The 17,508-nt window shown below is 35.4% G+C and overlaps 1 protein-coding gene across 8 annotated transcripts in view; it reads left to right on the forward strand.

The window, feature by feature from the left end:
• The window catches only part of LOC143256871 (N-acetylated-alpha-linked acidic dipeptidase 2-like), a 113,742-nt gene that overhangs the window by 20,131 nt on the left and 76,103 nt on the right, over positions 1-17,508 (forward strand). For all 8 annotated transcript variants that reach the window (XR_013031592.1, XM_076514668.1, XM_076514690.1 and 5 more), the window contains one exon: positions 10,914-11,036. Coding sequence is in view for 7 of the 8 variants with exons in the window: in XM_076514668.1 (XP_076370783.1) it covers positions 10,914-11,036 (123 nt within the window). In the remaining variant the exon portion in view is untranslated. The remainder of the gene's footprint in view (positions 1-10,913; positions 11,037-17,508) is intronic.

Below are 17,508 nucleotides of genomic sequence, written 5' to 3' on the forward strand. Positions count from 1 at the left end.
TCCCTACAGGAAACATTTTTGAAACAAGCTGGTACTGTCACCTTTTGGCAGTATTTTTTTATGTACCAGAATGACACGTTGCGTGGTGAATGAGTGCATGGAGAGGTGGCAGTAGTGGTTGGAACAGCACATGCTCACCTTGTCTGTGCTACTCAGTACCTCTTTGGAGGCTGAAGCCATATGTGTTTCCTCTTGTCACACCATCACTGTTTGTTCTCTCTACTTGTATCCTGGGAGAGATCAACATTCAACCAGGCCTTGATGCCCTCGTAGGACAGTTGCCATCTCCCTTTGTCTTCCTTGGAGATTTTAATGGAAACAATCCTTTCTGGGGTAGTTATTATATTGATAGGAGGGGTTGTTCCATGAAGCATGTGCTCTCACGATCTCTCTCTCTTCAGTACTGGTTCCTTTACTTAATTTTATGCACCAAATCAATCTTTCACTCCTGTTGATGTTGTCCATTTGTTCCCCTTCACCTTTCTTCCATTTCTCTGGGAGGGTTGACAGCGACTGACAGGGTGGTGATCATTTTTCTGTTGTTCTGATGAAGATTGGCTTTAGTCAGTGCCACCTGACCCAAGTGCTGTGGTGGAAGTTGCACCAAGCTAACTGGCTCTCTTTCAACTCTTTCTTGGAACTCCATGTTGCAATCTTTAGTTTTCCACCTATTAAGAACAAGATGGAGGAGATAACTGATTGCATTATTTAAGCAGCTGTTTGTTCTATAACTAAAACCTTGACATGTTTCGATATTTTTGGCAATAACTTTTCTCATCTTTCCATCACTTCTGCTTTCTCTCTTGCTTTCTTAGCATTACCAGCATTTTGGTCTCTGGTATCTCACCTTCAGGTGTTGGCAATAGGATCATTCAGGGATTACAGTTTTGAGTCTTCCCACTGTACAAGTACTGTGCATTCCAACCCCTTTTTGAGCCCTATTGAGAATATCATATTTGCAGTTAAGCCCTTGTTTCTGTTTCTGCAGTGCCTTTTGGAGTCCATCTCTTCTACTTCCTTTCTGACCATCTTTGTTGAGGCAGCCATGATCTGAAATTGTACATCCAGTCATCCTGAAGCTCCAGCTACATATATGGATGTTATTGGGGCTTAACTTCTAAGGTGGCCACATATCAACAATGATGTTAAGAGAGGAGGTTGAATCCATTTTTCCAGAAGTGCCAGCCTTAATTTGTGTTTTGACTTTGCTCTTTAACAAAGGTGTTGCATCTGCCACAGCTGTTTTATGTAAGGTAGCTTTATAAAGTACATTTAGATATTTGAGTTGAAAATTATTTGAATCCTTGGTGTTCTCTGACATTCTGAAGTTATTTTGGGTTCTTTATCTCTAACAACTGTTTCAGTAACATTATTAGTATATGAAAGTGGTATGTCATGCTTTTTATCTCAGTAAAACCTTAGCCTCGTGTACCATGTATCATCTTTTCCTTAAGGTTTAATTTTTGTTACTACTGGCCCTGCAGATGTTGCTGATTATGCACAGGATGCTTTATCATTCTATTTACATCTTCCTATATTCTGACAGGGTCTTCTTCCCTTTGACACCAGGAACTAGGGAAGGAGATAAATCCTTTTCACTGGTTCATTTGACCACTACTATGTTCAAATTTATCAAACACGTACAGAGATTGAGATTTGATAGTGAAATAACATAAAGTTAATAGGCTTTTCTTAAAAAATACATGGTAATAATCTGGAGGTCATAAAGGTTTTGCATGTAAATGTTGAAAATTTTCTGTTGCATAAAAGTATTTTTAATCTTAAATGAAAATTACTCTGCATGTTGGATAATAAACATTCTGAAAGAAATATTTTACAAAAAAATCTTTAATTAAAGTATCTTAACACTTCATTCAAAAACCTGAAATCCTGTACACAAAAGCATTGTAATGTTTACCAGTAACTTTCAAAACTTTGTAAGCATATGCATAAATTATCAAAAGTCATAGTATAATAATTACTCTCATGGATCATTTCATGGTTATGAGCTAGGTGGATTCCTCTCACTCTATAATGAAAAAATTATTGTAATCTACAAGATTATAAGGTATTATATATTCATTCCTGATATTGTCTCCTTTATTTTTTGGGGTTCCTTATTTCTCTTTCACACGATCTCACTTTGTGGTGAGTATTGATCAAGCAGGTGTGTGCTTTTATCAAACCAATTCTGCATTATTGATCACTAACGCATTTACTTTATATAGGTTGCAACAGATTTTGTAGAAATATGGTGTAGAAATTTTGTAGAAAAATATGGTAGAAATTTTTCAGTAAGACCATCTTGAAGTAGACCAGTATATGGTGTTACTGTACTAAGCTGGACCACCATCATGGACTATCATTAGTAAAGAATAAAGGGAACCTACTAATCCTTGCCTATCCTTTGATTGAATAAATCAGGGATGGTTTGCTTTAAAAAATTTGTGGAACTTGATCTCCAGACCATTGTTTCTCAGAACTCCCATTACTCCCCATATTCTACTACTTAAGCTAGGGAGATCTTAATACACCTGGTTTTGGTTTGTTTTGTTTTGAATTTTGCACAAAGCTACACAAGGGCTATCTGCACTCACCTGGTTTTAAGCCACAGGGATGGTGGACAGAGGCTATTCCTCTAGAGTGTTCAAGTAACTTTCCTTCACTCTTAAAGAAGAGGTTAAAGTTGGGGACTGTCCTACTCAGGTTCCTGGATGTTTTCTCCCAGATGTTGGTAAGAGAGATGTCAGTCTATGTAGGAGCCTTCTCATAATACTGGTTCAGAATTGATGCTCAGCTGTCTAGTTGGGTTGAATGTGGTACTTCTTTTGATCAATATTGGTTTTGTATATTGTTCGTACAAAAGGGTTCATTGTCTCTCTGTAATTTTGAACACAGAGTGGTCCCATCCTGGATCCTTGGTTGAGCACAGTTTGTTTTACGTCCTTCTCATAATTCTGGAAGCAAGTGGAATGTACCTGGTTCACATGGTTGGGGAAGGAGGATGAATGCTCATAATCCCAGAGTAGATCAGTTCTGTTTCTTCAGGATGAGTATGGCATATAGGATTTTGTCAACCTGAGTTTGGGGTATTACCTTTTGGACTTTTTCAGGTTAAGGTGTGAGTTTGTCCACTTTAGTTTTGCTTATCTTCTCATTGTGATTCTTTTGACTTGGAATGCATCACTATAGCAACAGGTTGAGATCCATTCAATAGTTATACTTTATATATTTTGCAGTCCAAGTGCCATATCCATCTACATGGAATTTAGGAACTATGGTCCTATAATTTAAACCCTAAGCACTGAGATTTCAGTAATGTGGTTGTGGCCTGGCACATAGTGCTGACGGATCACGTCAAATTCCACCCCAGTTGCAATATTTAAATTCTGGGTACATGGCATACATGTTTTGGATGTAGTTCAGTTCCATCACTATGTTTGTTATCTTCTATTGTTACACCCATGATCTATGCATATACATTCAGTATTGATAATGCCTTCCCTAACCTCCCCAACTTATCAGTGTTGGACTCTATCTGGTGTGTTAGTAGAACCAAGTATGCTTGAAACTTAACATTTTTTAAACTCAAAAATATATTTCCAATAATACTTTCCTCCTTCCACTCTCTCCTGCCCATCCTCCCCACTAAGAGCTGATGTTAGTGACTGCAGATTGAGTCAGTCTCAAAAACATATTATTGGCCAAAGGTACTTATTTGTATACATTACCAAGTGAGAAGGTGCACTGATGTAGATGGAGAGTGTTGCATGACAGATTTTTGCCAAGCAGATAAAAATCAGATCAGTCCTTAGAAGGGCAAAGGAAGAAACCCTAACAGTCAAATAATAGTTGTAGTATGAGTGAAGGTATTATTGGAAACAGTTTTGATTTAAAAAAATTTTTTTTTATTACCACTGTAGTTGACTAATTCTAATGTTTTACTTTTGTAACAATGAACACAAATTTTTTACGTGTTAGATACCTCAAGTTTTTATTAGCACTAATTTTATTTTTGCCAAACAAGAGTAATTATTTAGTTTTATGAAATTTAATAAGGACTTATAAAATTTGTCTTGAATGCAGTTTTTAAGGTAAATTACTTTTGGTTTTTAAATTTAATCAAATTTTTATAGCATTTCCATACTCATTATTAAAAATAAGTTTCTAACTTTCATTGAAATCATCTAATTCTACTAAGAAAACTTAATGAGTTAGTTTTGAATACTTGATAATGTCTCAATTGTTAACAGATTTACTTGAGGTTTAGCCAAAGTTGTCTATGTGTTTTACACTCAGGTGCTGACCTTGAAAAGAAATATAAAAAATTAAAGCACTATGAATTATTTTTGATGTAATCATTATAGGAAAATTAGTATTTAATGGTTTCTATTTATTTTTTTAGGTAAAATTTATTGAGAATATTTATTGTTGTAGAGTTTACTTTTAGTAGATGTGATATAAAGTGGAGCTGGAGGATTAGTGGTATTTCCTAATAAATTAATTAGGAAGCTTCCTACAACTCCAAACAATCACAGAAAAAAATTGAGTGTGTTTCTTAATAATTTCAACCATTGTAATATTCTGACACAGTATTAACATTGTTTTGTTTTTTAAGCAGTTTTCAAATGACTCTTGGTTTCATATATAATAAACTCCTTCTAAAGATTACTGTGTTCACATTTTGCAAATACATATTTTTGTGTTTAAAATATTTTGACATTTTTTAGACCTGTGTAAAAAAAATAGCAAATTATATTTTTCTTCTGGCAACTGGTAAATCAATAAACAAAATGGACAAGTGGCAACTTTATCACCTAACCTTGCACTTGAAAATACATATGCAGCTACTTATTTTTGAACAAGTTAAGTATATAGCTACTATTGTTAATATTTACTAAAACTATACATTTAATAAATAGATATTATTACTAACTTGAATATAAACTTATGACGACAGTACATGAAAGTATAAATATTGGAGATATGTACAAATGAAACATTTTTACTATGGATTTAAGCTCCAAATACATGATCAAATCATAATTACCTCAAACTGGCTGTGCAGAGCAAATTAATCTCTTGTATGTCTTTGATATAATATATGTACATATTAAAAATGTGCATGTATATGTGTGTTTCAATCTGAGTCTTTGTTTTTATATATACATTTAAACGGGTGTAGCTCCTGGGGCAATGGGGGATACATCCCCCCCTTCATTTTAGATGGGGGTGTGGTGCATAAAACCATCCCCTTTACTGTTGGGTCTGTTGAATTGTTTTATTGCATCACAGGCCTACAAATTGTGTGTTTGTTCTTGTGATTCTTGTGTTCTTACCTATCGAATTACATAATTAGGCCTGGATGTAGGATGTTTCAGTAGCTGAAATGTACATCTTTAATATTGGCATGCTTCTAAGCTTTTCGATCTAAGCGATAGTTCGTAGGTATCAGTCAGTAGACCTAAGTATACATGCAAGGCTTGCAAGCTCCATCACAGAATCGACCTATGTCTTGTATGTAGTGTAAGATTAAGTAACATTTTCATCACAAGAGATTGAACAGAGCATGAAATTTGAAAATATTACTCCCAAGTGTAAACTCCTGTGATTTAGACCTGGCAGACAATTTGTAGCTTGTAGCTGCATCAATCTTATGTGTATATTGTGAGGTTTTCTTACGCCATTTGTTCTTATGCATGTCTAGCCAGTTTTATTGTTGATCGCCTTACTCTCCTTAGCTGCCGAAGCCGCTGATCATAGTGTACGTTTAGTGTACAGGTTCGGGTCGCTCGGATCCAGATGCGCCCTACATCATCCCCCTCCGCTCCCTTTAGTCTGAGCCTCGATTTTACAACAGGTCTCATTAGACCTGTGTTTGTGGCCCTGATTAATCCATGAAATTTTAGATTATCATCACCCTTTAATAAAGTGCTGGTGCTTTATGGTAAAATAACAATATATTCTCTTATCATAGATAGTAAAAATATCGTATTTTCTTGCATAATTAGAACATAAAAAGGAGCGATTTCTACGGCCTGAAGCCTCTACTCGAATTGTATTGCTAGTTTTTGTTTAGGTGTTTTTATTTAATAGACGTGCTTATAGACATAATATCACAATGTGTTTGTCTTTTGATGAGCTTTAACAGGAATATAATATATTTGTGATTGTTTAAGTATTTTTTTGGGAAACTTGCAATTACTTGTGTTGTAACTAGAACACATTATTGTCCCAGTGATGCCCAGGCGGTCAGTCGGCTCGGTAGTCACTATGAGGTTCGCGTGTTCAACTTAAATACATTGTACAGTTCAGTCTTCTTCCATTCTGTTCTATCTTCGTTCGCTGTACGTCAGAGTTTATCATTAAATACTCTATTTTAGCCTGTTGAGTCATCTGGTAAACAGATTCCAATTATGACAAGCAAGCATCTTAAACTTTCTGATATTAGACAGTTCTGCAAGCCAGTTACTGGTACTGCAAGTGACAATGCAGATGCAGATAATCCAACAACCTCAAGCAAAGGAATAGAAACTTGCCACAGAGAGGAAATACCATGTTCATCAGAGGATGAGTCTGAAAATGCTTGTGCAACTATTGCACATCATGAACTATCAGATAGTTGTGAAACAAGTTTGTGCAGTAATGAAAAATCTGACACTCTACAGATACAGTGTGGAAAGCCATATCATCCACATGCACAACTAATACCACGACAGAAAGCAAAATATCAAAATATCAACTTCCAGGGCAAGTGGTTTGATGAGTTCCCATGACTGCACTTCGACAATCAGACTCAAAAAGTTGTATGTATTCATTGTGCCAAGGCAGAAAATAGAGGCCTTTTTACAGGGAAATTGGAGAGACCAGTGGAGTATACCTTCATATCCACTGGTTTTTGCAACTGGAAAAAGGCAAAACAGAAATTCAATGAACACCAATCCTCCTCTCAGCACAGATTCACTATATCTCCAGAAGGCTCACTTGATGTAACTCCAGTGACTGTCCAGCTACGTGATGGAAAAAAGCAGCAGCAGGAAGAATGCAAAAGAAGTCAAGCCAAAATATTCAGAAGTTTACGTTTCTTACTGCATCAAGGTTTAGCATTACGTGGACATACTGATATGGAGGGGAACTTTGTGCAGTTAATGAAGCTCCTGGAAGAGGAAGATCCTGAGTTGATGGCCAACTTGTCAAAGAAAACCACATTCACATCACCCCAGGCTCAGAATGAAATAATGGAGATGTTCAGCCATCAAATACTGAGGAACATAGCACACAAAGTGCAGCAAAGTAAAATCTTTGCATTAATGGTTGATCACACTCACGATATTACAGGTGCCAAACAGGAAGCAAAATGTGTACGATACATAGATGAGAACCTTGACGTCCATGAGACATTTCTCAGTTTCTACAGTGTTTCCAATACAAGTGGTGAAACAGTATCCTCGACTATATTTGATGTACTGACTAGACTCAATTTACCACTGTCAGGATTAAGAGCACAAACTTATGATAGAGTTGCTAACATGAGTGGTGCTTACGGTGGATGCCAGGCAAAAATAAAAGAGAAGCAACTGTCAGCTTTTTTTTTTTTCACTGCGGAGCACACAAGGCGAATTTAATAAAGCAACATTCAGTTGAAGCTTGTGAATGTGTTCAAGATTCTATCCAGTGGGTACATGAACTTGGTGTTTTGCTTCAGAGGTCAGGCAAATACAAGACAATCTTTGAAAATATTGTATTGTCAAACAGCCACAATGGTCCAGTTAAATTCATCCGCTTACTGTGTCCAACACTCTGGTCGTGCCGCTTATCTGCAATTACATGTGCTGATGATCACTACAGCGACATTGTTGATTCTTTGTCTGAATTAGCAAATGAAAAATCAGATGAAGCAGTGAAAGCATGAGGTCTTCTGGACGGATTTGACAAAGGAAGGACAGTTTTAGGATTGTTGATGGCTTAGCATCCATTAGCTGTATTAGAGGAACCAAACTGTGCATTCCAAGCAAAATCAGCAACAGTATCAGGCATGATTGAAGTATCTGCAATGACAATTGAGCAATTGAGGGTATTGTGAACAGAGGAAAATTACAACAAGATATTTGATGAAGCTGAGAAAAAGGTAACTTCACTAGATCTGTACACCTATTGAACTACCACGCATTCGCAGACCACCCAGAAGGATCACAGGTGATGGCTCAGCACACCATTTTGCAACAGCTAGAGATTACTACAGAAGCCAAAATTTTGAATTTGTGGGCACAGTCATAGAACATCTGACCACTAGATTCAATGCAGACAACAATGACTTGAGGCAATATCTGGCACTTGAGAACATGATCACATCTGGCGAGATTGACAACTCGGTTATAAACTTCTATCCAGAAATCTCTGCACAACGGCTTGAGTTTCAGTTGCTCATGTTCAAAGGAACAACAAAAGCAGTATCTCTGAAAGGTGCGAAGGATGCTTACTGTAAAATGCATGAAACAAGCCTGCACTTTAGTGAAGTGTTTCTTCTCATGAAAATTTTGTTTGTATGTCCAGTATCCAGCTGCGAATGTGAACACAGCTTTTCTGCATTAAGACGGTTGAAGACGTGGTTAAGGTCAACTATGTCTCAGTGCCGCCTCAACCATGTAGCAGTTTGTCACACTCACAAAGATGAGGTCGACAAGATAAATATCAAAGAGCTTATGAAAGAATTCATAAACAGATCATCACAAAGGAGGTCTACTTTGGGAACATGTAGACTAGAGGACTAAATGAATCTTACTTCAATGAAAAGTATGAATAATTATGTGCTACATTGTATTGATGTGTAATTTTCAAGAGTTCGCAAAGACATTTTAATTATTTTTATCAAACAACATGAACAGTTTTTCAGCAGATATAAACTTATCAAGGGTAATTACTAATTTTAATAATATTTGAAAATGTTATTCATGCAGTGAAAGTTATTAGTAATCTTGTCAAGTATAATGGCCATCTTTTATATTGTACAGTGGGCAGGAATAAATTCATGTGGCAGCTAATTTGTGACACATTTGTCTTTATTCTATTAACATTTTGAAAACTGTTCACAACACCTCACTTATACAAACCTATATGGAAACCTTGAAGTATGGTGGCAACAAGATTACTCTGTGACTGCATGTTTACAGCTTTCAGGTTCACATAATCAGAATTACCAATTTGCAAATTGAACAGTCCACATAAGTGGTTGCAAAAATCATCCTCCCGATTGGGTGTAAAATATCTATGCCCCTGCATTTAAATAAACAAAATAATAAACACCAGAAAACAATTATTGGGTTTCCAACTATAGCAAATAATGTCAGAAGTGATAGTATAATTGCTTTTAATTAGAGCTATATTTTTGACACATTGCCATTATAATCTGCTGCATAGAGGTACAACAACTAGATATGAAACCATCCTGGCTATAGCAGTATTGTTCTTGGGAATGTGGAATAAGCAAAGGCCTTATTGTGTAGATTTTGATATGAATGGAGGCAAAGAAAACCAAGCAAATTAGGTTGTGTTCTGCAGAGCTTAGTTACAGGAGTAGTGTGAGAACAAGGTAAACCATATCAGAATTACCCGTCATACTTGATCCAGTGTATAAGATGGGGGAATTCAGATATTTACACAAATGTATACTAGATTAATGCTACTAGCATACTATTCCTGTGGAAAAGGGATTAATGCTTGCTCTGTAATCAAAGATTAAAGATGATTAAAAAAAGGAGTGTTCTCTCTCTCAGCAGAAATTCAGTCCTTCGATGTTCCAAGAAAGCACAATCTATCTGGATTCATTCACAAAGAATATTTGTTGGTTCATAAATTACAATATGAGGCAGTAATGAAAGGGGTGGTTTCTCAAAAAAATTTAATTGTGCTATGAGTGATTTAAAATGTAATCTTTGGATTCAGCATAATAGTCAAAGTTACAGGTCTCATTTAGCCTGTTATTACTTGTATTGTACAGGTACAGTAGTAGTAGGGTGTTGTCAGGAATGTGGTTTTTGGGGCTTGAGCAACATAATGAACTTGATTTTGAATCCAATTCCATCCATGAAGATGCTTAGGATGTTTAACAGGGATCAGTGGAACTTCGAATAAATTATACTATGGTAGAGGGTGGAATGTGAATGCTTAATATGTATGTGGCATGTGAAATATATTTTTGTGTGTGAATTATGGACAAAACAAAAAGTCATTTTCTGGCCATTTCAGTGGCTCTTAACATTTTGGGGTTAAGGTCAACATAGAGTTTATTAAGAAATATGAAGAACAGATGACATTTTTATTTTATAGACCCTTATCTTTTCTTAGACACATTATGAAAATATATTTTTCAAAATCTGAGTTATGTTTAAGAATAACCTATTTTTTTATCACATAAAAAAATGTTACTATTTATATTTAAACGTATTTAAAATGTGTAAGTTTTATTCTAAGAAATATCTAGAATCCATCAGTTTTGTGAATTGTAGTTACATAAGTGTCATATTGGACTCTCCAGCAATTGAGGTTAAATGGATAAATAATTGGGTAAACAGTTTGAATCTAGCAGTCATTTCAATTCTAATTATGTGAATTGAGACCAATAATACTTTTAATGTCTAGTACTGGAGTGGAGTTTGGATTTCTTTGCTGATTGCTATAATTCAGTGGATCTTCTTGGTAAATTATGTACATGTATGCTGTTCCCATATTCCACATCAAGTGTATTTTTAAACAAACTAGTGCTTACTCTCTGAATTTATTTGCTATTTTATTATAATTGGCTGTAAGCGTTATCAAATATCTCAACTTGCATACATTTAAGTACATTATTTTGGATTTTAACTGTATTTATCACAAATTTATTTTGGTTATGTTTTTTTTTTCTGTTTCTTTAGGGTAAACCAGTTTATGCAAATTATGGAAGAGTGGAAGATTTTCATAAACTGCTGGACATGAATGTAACAATTAATGGAAGTGTTGTTATCATGAAACAAGGAAAGACTCATCGAGGAAATAAGGTTTGTTAATATTAACTGCCTTTCTATGTAAATCTTTATACTAAGTCTTGTATATTCTTAGATGGGTGAACATTACTTAGTTTACATATACTTTGTCATAAACTGATTTTGGTTCCAGAGTTTTAAATTTTTAATCTGCATGAAACATGCACTGTGTTCATAATTTTTAGTACATTTTTGCAAGGCTTTGTTCAAGATGCATATGTGATGCTATTATGATATTTTTTTTATGTATTGGGTATCAGAAACAACTGATAAAACCCATAAAGAAATAAACTAGGGTTTAAATTTCACAGGGAATTAATAAAACCTGTATAATGAGAATAGAGTTAATATTATCAATAGGCAGGACAGGTAACTAACTGCCTAGATCATCAACGTACAAATACTTTTATGGATGAATTAACTTGTCAAAGTTTCTATAATTGTATTTCTATCTATCTTGCTATGTTACTCCTAAATGTGCAGGCCTTCTGTGGGTAGCCATGAGAGAGCAAGAGTAGAGCATTATTTCTATACGTGTATAGTATAAATTTCTTGTAGGTTTCAGGAAATTTACAGAATGAAAATGCTAGTAACTCTTTTTATGTGTGTACCCTTTTCTGTGTATGCCACAAAGTTTTATTGAATTCTATTCAAAATTTAATTAAAGTACTTTATTATCATAGTACACAAATAAACTTGGTGTCAAAACATAGCTAATAAATTGAACTTTAATAATACTTAAGTTTTAAGTTCTTAATTTTAAAAGGCAATATTTAAAAAAAAATCTCAACTTCTTTGGTATGAGAATTGTGACATTTGTGCTTTCTAGGTCTTCCCTCTTCAATAATTTATTTATCACCCATCTGAAAAGTACAAAATTTAATGCTAATTACTCACAATAATATTGATATTACTCAGGCAGCATGCCCAGGTGGAAGCTGGATCATGCAAACTGACCCTCTTTCACTGCTCTCACAGAAATTGATTCTGTCATCATCTGTAAGCCTACAATAGACAACTCTGGCAGCAGTAACTGACTGCATTATGCAAGTAGCTGCTCAATTCCTAAAACCTCGACACGTTTTCCACGATATCCTCGTCCATCCGTGGTGGAGTCGTGCCTGCTACATGGCAGGGAAGGCTCAAAAACGGGACTGGGATGCTTTCCATAGATATCCCACACTCTTGAACTGCAACTCTTTCTAGCAGGCCCAAGCACATGCTCAGTGGGTAAGATGTCAAAGCCACAAGGAATCTTGGATTAAGTTCACAACCAGCATATCTTCTACCACCAGTTCCAAAGTCATATGGGACAAGATTCAATAGGTCAGTGGGCAATATAATTCTGTCCCCCTATTGATCTTGCTCTCTTATGGCCAGGAAGTAGCTGATAACCAGAGCATTTCCTATACTCTAGGTGAAAGTTTTTACCAGATATATAGCACTTCTGTTTCTTCTTCCACCTTCTTAGCCATCAAGACTCAGGCAGAGCAATCACCTCTTTCCTTTCGAGCTGATTGTCTCTATGACTATAAGTGTCCTTTTACACCGGTGGAACTCAAACTGGCCCTTCATCAGTCTGGTAGTATATCAGTTGGACCTGATGATATACACTAGGAAGTGCTGCACCATCTGTCTCCTGCTTCTCTTTCTATTCTTCTGATTGTTTTTAACCAGATCTGGCAGGAGAATGTTTTTCCTGATGCCTGGTGCCACACTATTATCCTACCTTTCTCTAAGCCTGCGAAGCATCCCAAGATTCTTTCAAACTACCGTCCAGTTGCTTTGAAGAGCTGTATCTGTAAAACATCAGAGATAGGATGGTTAATGCTCTTCTTGTTTGGTTCCTCAAATCAAACAACCTCCACCCACCCACCAAGTGTGGGTTCCAAGGACGGTGCTCCATTGTGGACCACCTGATTCGACTTGAAACTTCAGTCAGAGAAGCCTTCCTCAAATGACAACATCTTGTATCAATATTCTTTGACATTGAGAAGGCTTATGATACAACTTGGAGGTATGGCATTTTGCAAGACCTCCATATTTATGGGTTACATAGCCATTTGCCCATTTTTACCGTCCAGTTGCTTTGAAGAGCTGTATTTGTAAAACATCAGAGATAGGATGGTTAATGCTCTTCTTGTTTGGTTCCTCAAATCAAACAACCTCCACTCACCCACCAAGTGTGGGTTCCAAGGACAGCGCTCCATTGTGGACCACCTGATTCGACTTGAAACTTCAGTCAGAGAAGCCTTCCTCAAATGACAACATCTTGTATCAATATTCTTTGACATTGAGAAGGCTTATGATACAACTTGGAGGTATGGCATTTTGCAAGACCTCCATATTTATGGGTTACATAGCCATTTGCCCATTTTTATTGAAAATTTTTTAATGTACAGGTGATTCCAAGTTCATGTGGGTTTAACACTTTTTCGTTCTTTTCTACAGGAAGTTGGAGTCCCTCAGGGCTGTGTTTTGAGTGTCACACTTATTAGTATAAAAATTAATGCCATCACTGAACAACTCCCTCTTACTATTGTAAATGGGCTCTATGTCGACGACTTTCACATTTTATGTCAGTCGTGAAACATGAGGTATATTGACCACAGCAAATGGCTTTAACTTTTCTCTCTCTAAAACTATTTGTATGCACTTTTGCTGCCAATGGGGTATTCACTCTCATTCTGAACTCCATATTGGTGAAGTTGTGCTGCCTGTGGTCCCTGAGACAAAGTACTTGGGACTTATCTTTGACCATAAGCTGATCTTCACACCACACATCAAGCAGCTTTGGGTCAAATGTACAAGAGCACTGAACGTTCTCCATGTCCTCTCTTCTACCACTTCGATGTTTAATGTAAAGATATATCGTGCTCTTATTCGATCAAAACTCGACTATGGATCACTGGTCTATGGCTGTGCCAAAACATCGGCCTTAAAGATGCTAGACCCCATTCATTATCAAGGACTTCAGCTCTGCACTTTACAATTCAGAGCTTATACACAGAATCTCATGAATCTTCTTTGCACCTCAACCATTTGCAAACTATTTTTACTATATGCTTTGAAACTTCATTCCTTACCAAAGCATCCCACCTGGGGTTGTGTTTTCCTTCCACGGTGGGCCATACTGTTTCAGAACAGATGATTTGCCATTGCTCCTTTGGCTGTCATATCCAGGTGCAGTTGGATAAACTGGGTCTGTCCTTGGATAACATTGCTGTATCCACTGGTCAGCCCATCCCACCATGGCTTCTTACAGTCCCCAGATGTGACCTATCTTTAAGTCATCTGAGAAAAACAGACACTCCCAATTAGAAATACTGTCTGCTATTTGCTGAACATCTTTTGAACCATCCTTCCATTCCTATTTATACAGATGGTTCAAAATTAGGTGACTGTGTGGGCTCTGCCATGGTTTGTTGTGGTTTGGTGGTTGCTTGCAGAATCCTTTCTACAGCTTCTGTGTTCACTGGTGAACTGTATGCTATTTGTCTTGCCTAGGATGACATAGAAGCTAAGCAGTATTCAAACTTCACTATTTATACTGACTTTCTTAGTTCTCTACTGGTCCTGAAATTGCTTCACACCCTGTTCTCACCGATATTCAAAACCGACTGGCCCATTTCTCTTTAACATCTACTTCTATCCAGTTTTTATAGATACTAAGCCATGCTGGTATTCGCAGGAATGAGCTCACTGACACCACAGCTAAATCTATCTGCTTTGGCACTATCATCGCTATGGTCCTGTATTTAAGGCTCGGCTCTGTGCCAGTTGGAAGTTGACTTGGAGTGAGCAACGTAAAAACACACTTTTCCAAATAAAACCCTATATTGGACTTTGGCTGCCTTGCTTCTGTAAAGATTGGGAAGAGGAAATTGTTCTAACTGGATTACGAGTTGGTCACATTTTTTTACTCGTTTTTTTTATGTGTAACTAATGCACCAGTCTGTGTAACATTTGGGTCACAATAAGCCACATTTTACTTTCTTGCCGTTGTTACGACTCTCATCGATGGCACCATTTTAAACATGTTCTGTCCCAAGGTTTGTCCATAACGTTAGACAGTATTATTTGTGATGGTGATACTGTCCACCATGGAAATGTTTTTAGTTTTTTAAAGGCTATTAATTTATACTTCAAACCTCTTTTAATATGATTCTCTTTTAAGAATAACAGTCCATCTAGTTTGATTTGAAATTAGAAAATGGCCATGATATCAAATAACTTAAAACCAGGACTGTAAAGGCCAACTTTAGGTGACTAACACTTCTGTTTGAGCTACCTTTTAAAGTACATTATAACATGTACTTATAACATGTTATAATGTACTTAAGATAGTACAGTATCTTAAGTCATTCAGTATTATTAAAATTTTGTTGGAAGTCTTTTACAACTTTTATTACTTTACTTTTTGAAAGTGGCCATAACGTCAAATAACTCAGAACCAGGACTGGAAAGGCTAACTTCAGGTGACTAAAGCCTCTGTTTGAGCTACATGTTAGTCATCCTGGGGAGTTATTATTAAAATTTTGATGGAAGTTTTTTTTAAAACTTTTATTACTTTTCTGAAAGTGGCCATAACATCAAATAACTCAGAATCAGGATTGGAAAGGCCAACTTCAGGTGGCTGATGGTGGTTTTTGAACTTACCTGGTAAGTTATGATATTTACAATTATGCTACAGAAAGTCCTTTACAACTTGTATTACTGTAGTTTTTCTCTTAACATTGTAGACTAGATGTAAACATTGGTTTTATGCTATTTCTGTTTATTTTATTTATACTTATTTTGTTTTACCTTAATTTCCTTTTGTGAATTTTACTAAATTTACTTTAATTTTAACTTTTTACTGGATGTTTGGCACAGATAGCGTAGCAGCTTTGTGCCATAAAATGCCAAATCAACCAACCAATTGACCATTACTCAGGCAAAGTGTAATTTTTACAGTATTCAATTGTATTTAGTTACAGAGCCACAAGCTAAAAAATCAGACCCCTTTTATCATGCCCATCTATCATATCCTCTCATTCATAAATTGCCTGGAGTACTCTTTGATTTTTAATGCTGTATTATTTATAACCAATAGCAAATCAGATTTTTAATTTGTTAATTGACAGGTTATAAATAATTTTTGTTTTCTGTTCAGAGAATTGCCTATTTTGCATTCTGTTCACACTTGTATTCCAATGGGAAATACATTGACGAGTTTAGCTGAATTTTTAATGGCTTTTATTGCATAGCTAGAAAGCCAGAAAAAGTTATAATAATTATAGGATATTGTCGACTTTTTACATGTTATTATCTGCATTCTTAGGTGCATTATTTAATTAAACAAAAAAATCATTTAGTATAAAAATGTAGGGTTAAGTTTCTTCAGTAATTGACAGCAAATAAAAAAGAACTAGATAAGTACTGAATTTCTTGTTTTTTTTGTGTATTCATTATTATTATTATAAAAGTAACTAAAATGTAAAAAAAATTGAATTTTTTTCAGGTTACATTATATAAAGTAGAAAGAAATAATTTTTATGATGCATGAGCAGCCCACCCATCACATAATTTGGTAACATGAGCTACACATTCACAAAAGTGATTTGCATCTCATGTGGAGACGATTAGTTTGACAGTTCAAAGGGCAATAAAGCAGTAAAATTAATGTAGAAACACATGTATAATGTTATAAGATTCAAGCTACTTATGATAAATATAGTTTCATATTACATTTTTAAGTAATTCTAGAAAGATAGAAAGGATAATTTACATTTATTTAATAAATTTCATGCTGGTAATGAGGTTGGTCAAATTAACCCCACCTCTTATAGAGCTAGGTTAGAGAAAATAACAGGTAAAGTATAAAATTTTATTGAAAAAAATGTTTGAAATTTGTTGAAAGGTTTTGGAAATTATGCAAATGAAATTTGATAATTTTGAGAAGAAAAGTATTTTTAATCTTTACGTGACAAATCTCTTTACACTGAACACTTTGACAACATATATTAATCAAGAAATGTTAAACAATAATTGGTTAAAAATTCTGATTTTTTTGTTATGAAAGACTTATTCTTACTGAAAACTTGCAATATTGTGTAAAGATATATAAAACATTAAATTTATAGTTTGGAAACCCTTAAAGGTCAATCTGGTATGATTTACCCAAGCCCATAACAAGAGACTTAGGTTGTTCCTGAGAGTATTAAAATGTAAGATAGCCAAAAAGAGCAATTCATTCAAACATTGTTAAACACTAAATTTAAGAATGGCTGATGAAGGAACTATTTTTCTGGAGATTAGTATTGGGAAAGTAATGGAGGGAAAAAAATCTAAGAAACTGAAAAGTATATTCTTCTCATGTTTTTGATGTGTAGCTCTTAAAATCAAATGAATACTACTGTTACAACTCTCCAGAAACTGTTTGTGCTAAATTAGTGAATAAAACCAATGCTTACAACTTTATGCAAAGCAGTGTCAGAAACTGAAG

The sequence above is a fragment of the Tachypleus tridentatus genome, chromosome 1 (assembly GCF_004210375.1).
Source record: "Tachypleus tridentatus isolate NWPU-2018 chromosome 1, ASM421037v1, whole genome shotgun sequence".
NCBI lineage: Eukaryota > Metazoa > Arthropoda > Merostomata > Xiphosura > Limulidae > Tachypleus > Tachypleus tridentatus.